General features: G+C 32.9%; 1 protein-coding gene across 1 annotated transcript; it reads left to right on the forward strand.

Annotated features, from left to right (window-relative positions):
- Positions 1-10: 10 nt before the first annotated feature.
- LOC118756882 lies at positions 11-2,219 on the forward strand. Its single transcript, XM_036491617.1, has 5 exons — positions 11-193; positions 796-954; positions 1,452-1,554; positions 1,606-1,689; positions 1,766-2,219. The coding sequence occupies exons 2-5, from the start codon at positions 832-834 to the stop codon at positions 1,894-1,896; spliced, it is 441 nt and encodes a 146-aa protein (XP_036347510.1). The 5' UTR covers positions 11-193; positions 796-831; the 3' UTR covers positions 1,897-2,219.
- Positions 2,220-4,557: the final 2,338 nt, after the last annotated feature.

The raw sequence follows: 4,557 nt of genomic DNA on the forward strand, positions 1-4,557 counted from the left end.
TTAGGAAGAAGCAAAAGTAAATCGAAAGCGTGTATCAAATTTCACTGCCGATGAAAAGGCTATATTAGGGCAACTAATAAAGAAGCGGCCTATTATAGAATCGAAGCATACGGATGGAAAATCAATTTTGAGAAAGAAAGAAGCTTGGGATTTGCTTACGAATGAGTTCAATTCAAATTCGAATGTCTACAAGGTAAAATTATATGCGTTTTAAGGCGGGTTGTATGGAACGAATGGAACAGATTCGGATTCTAGATAAATTTCTAAGAAAAAAATTCCATTAGAGCATAGCTCTGGATTTCGAGCCCGCCAAACTTGAAAAAGCTATCTTCAATTAATGCTACGTTAAGACATAAGTAAGTATTAAAAATATGACCTTCATAACACTCCCGCTAATATTAAGTGTAGACATTAACTTAGTATTAATTAAAGATAGGTTATTTTAAAATTTTGGGGGGCTCAAAATTTGGAGCTATAATGGAATTTTTTCTTTGGTATTTAATGTAGAATACGAATGTGCTAGGAACGATGTCGAAAAAAATACCCGACCTAATGCATTTATTCAATTTATTATACGCCTTAAGGTAGCGTCAAACAGATGCGGTAAAAAATTTTACGATATGCGATCAATACAAACCACTGCGGTATAGCACCGCAGTGTGTCGTATCTCACCTGTTTGAGAGCGTTTGCTTTTTATCGTTATCGCAAAAAATACGATATCGTATCGCACCGGTATTATCGCATCTGCTTGAGGCCACCTTTAGTATTTCGTGTTTCCATATTGTTTATTTCAGCGTGAGACGGTTACATTAAGGAGGGCGTGGGAAAATATGAAGGCAGTCGCACGAAAGGCTCGGGCAGTAGAAAGGGGTAATTTATTTCGAACGGGCGGTGGGCCACCGGTGCCATCAACATCACGGCAAGTAGAAGCAATAGTGGACATGGTGGAAGAGGTATGTATCCTTACAGCGCTCTTACACGATATTTATTTGCTTATCGTTATCTTAATATAGAAAGGCCCTATCTCTCATCGTCGCTGAAATACAAAAAAAATCGTAACTAGCTAAAAATCCTAAATTCACCTATTGATTGATTTTGAGCATTATGTGAAATAGAGCGTTTCTATATTAAAGTAACGATATACATATATGTAAATGCTACTTTACTTACGAGTACATACAAAAAAAAAACGTTTACATATCGATGGTCCTGTGCAATAACGACACAAATTAAAATTCGAAAATAAAAACTGTTACTACTGTTAAGTGATTATTGTCTCTAATCCTTGTCTAATCCATTTCCATCCCTTACTAAAGTAAGCAGTAAGGATTGTTAAAGTAAGTACAAAAGATGAGACATGGATTCGACAAGGATTAAATACATGAGTCACTTAACAGTAGTAACAGTTTTTAAATTTTTTTGTCTTGTCGTCATAAAATTTAATTATTAGGCTGCTCCCGCAATGATTTGCGAAATCTCCAACAACTTTGACAGCGATGGGGCAATTTTGCTAAACATGGAAAATAGCCAATCTAGCTCCATTGAGTTTTTAGGTATGTCCTTTAAGATATAATACAAATCACTTTTTAACCAACATTTTTTAGATATGATCACGGAAGCAAATGAGGAATCCGACGTAAACTTCAAAGCCATAAGCATAAATTATGAAGGTGAACCAAATGTTGCAGGTACTGTACCTATAAAATACGAAATAAGTCATCTACGATATACTAAAATTCTTTTCGCTGCTTTTTAACTACATAGTACACAGTAATGAAACTGGCCACCAACAAAAAGTGGAAAAGGAGCAAGTACGCAGACCAAGCGACTACGTTCGGCGGGAGGCAGCATTACGGGTAAGGTACCTAGAGAAGAGAGATTTGAGTACTTCGTGAAAGGATCAGAATAATCTCGAAGATAGCGCCTCAATCCCACTTCCCTGTGCCTTCTTACATAATCCGCAAAGTCCATGAAGTCTTCTAGATCGGACATTTTTCCACTATTTTAAAAATCTAACACAAATTCAAACGAAAATAATAAAATAATAAACAAAAGATTGTCAAAATCTCTCGTTAAAAAGTTAAGTGAAGGTTTTTCTTTACTCAACTTTAATGTTCATTAAATGCCGTTAATGAAACATTAGCTGACTCTGAGAGGGAATTTTTTCAAATCGTTACTGAGGGACACCTTAAGTAATCATTAAACGACTCTGAGTGCGGCTGTTAGAGGGCAATTCTGGCCACTGTCTTTCAACTCAACATAGTTTTTGGAAAGACAAAAGGCTTTCGTAAAACAATTGTCAAATCTGGCAATATCTTCAAGATTCTTTCGAAATACTAGTTCTCCACCTTTAAGCAATAAGTTTTTGAAAATTAAATTAAACAAACAAAAAAAAATGTATACATATATGTATTTTTCTTTTTAAAATAATAAATAGTTATATATAAAAGAAAATTTAATTAAGAAAAGAAAAAATAAAATGAAAATAAAGGAAAAAAAATATCTTTAGAAATTAAAAGAAATGTTTCCCTTCTTAAAACAATAAAATCTAAAAGTTAAATTGGAAAAAGAAAAAAATAATAATAAGTCTAAAACGAAGAAAATAGTACTTCCAAATTAAACAAAAAAATATTTTTATTTTTAAAACAAAATCTAAAAATAAAAAGAAAAAAAAACCAAAAAAAGACCATAAAGTTGAATGGAATAAAAATATATTTGTCCTCTCAAAACAACAAAATCTGAAATCTAAAAGAAAATGAAATTAGGGAAAGGGAAAATAAATAATATAAGGTCATAAAAATTTAATCCATCTAAAAAATATATTTTTTTAGCAATGAGATCTAAAAATTTAACTAAAACAGGAAAGAAATTTAATTTAAAACAGAAAAAAATTAAATAAGTGCCTGAAAATTTAATCAGATTTAAAAACAATATTCGTTCTAAAAGAAAATTTAAATTGAATTGAGAAAGAAGAAGTATTAAATTATAAAAAAGTACATAAAATGGGTTTCTAAAAATTTAATTTAATTAAAAAATTTATATTTCTATTAAAAAAAATAAAATCTAAAAACTAATAAAAAAAATTGGATGCAAAAAGAAAAAAATTTAAATAAAAATAAATAAATCTGCTGCACGAGGACTCGAACTCGGATCTCTCGTATGGCCCGCCTATGCTTTGCCCGCACAGCTATTGCGATTGTGGGAGGGAAGCGAGCTGAATGAGAGACAAGTGTTTTCTCTCAAAATAGCTTTTCACCACGATTGGATAATGAGAGCTTTTTCTCTAAGACTTTTGTGCAAGAATAACAAAAGGATTTCTAACTATCTTGCCATCTGTCCTTCTGAAAATACCTCCAAAGCAGAATGAAAGAAATTTCAGGGCCTGCTTAGGTTCAAAATCGATTCGGCAGATAATGTCCTGAAGCTTCACTTTAAGAAAGCGTCTTCGAGAGAAACTTGCACCAGTACACCTACTTAAAATCAGCTCATTGAATGTCAATGGAGTGAGGTTTTGTACAAAGTTTTTAAAAAGGTGGACTGAGTTCTACACATTCATTTTTGCTGAATCTCCAGATCTACCAGGAAAAGGACAGGTAATGTATAACTTGTGCATGAAATTTGGTTCCATTTTCTAAATGGGGTTAGCTCGAGTTGTTCTCTAAAAAGATTTTTCCCGTTATAAGTCAAATCGAAGACAAATCTTGTAATTGCAAAAATCGATTTCTTATGGTTAACTTAAAAGTTGCGGCTCATCGGATTCATGACTCAGGTCCTCAATCTTTACCGGACAGCTTGACACTCCACCACATCGATTTTTCTTCTGGTAAGCCCTGCATAAGAGAAGATTTTGTTAAGTTTTTGGATGCTTTTAGTGAACTGTCAAAGTATTGAACTACAAAAGATAACGACTCCGAAAACTCTGAACTACTTAGAAGAGAGTACATCACTTGTTTTCTAGGACCGCTAAAGAAAATGGTAAAACTGACAGAGAGTTATCCCTCACAGGAGACGCTCTTGGGTAAAAAGTTCTAAATGAGATGAAATTTCTTTATCTAAATGCCTCCATAACTACCGATGCCTGTAATTCTCTCAGATTTTGGAGCAGTGAACGAAATTCGGAAAGAGCTTGACGTCCACAAGGAATTATCAAAAACAGGTAGCCTTCAAAAATAAGGCGAATACTATAGCTAAGGAACTTGTGAAGATTATTTTAGGGTATCGGTGTTCATTCCTCTATTAGATACTATCAGTGAAGATCAAAAGAAGCTTTGAATTGTTTCCTCATTCATGCGTTTTATCCCAGTGATAATTTATGTAGGCTTTCTTAAGTAAAGCCATTCTAACAGGCCTACCCAAGTAGGGCTGAAAAAAGTGCTTCCTTGCATGCCTTCTAGAAGGGCTTATCCATTCACAATTTTCGCGAATGCATAAATTTATACTATTTAGCATTACAAATAAATTTCAATAAACATTTGAAGTTGCAAAAACGCAGATTTTACATAAACCTTAAGCAAATACTTCAAGAATATATGATTTTTATAAATTAAAGCAACATT

The sequence above is a fragment of the Rhagoletis pomonella genome, unplaced genomic scaffold (assembly GCF_013731165.1).
Source record: "Rhagoletis pomonella isolate Grant_MI unplaced genomic scaffold, Rhpom_1.0 Rhpom_scaffold_12711, whole genome shotgun sequence".
NCBI lineage: Eukaryota > Metazoa > Arthropoda > Insecta > Diptera > Tephritidae > Rhagoletis > Rhagoletis pomonella.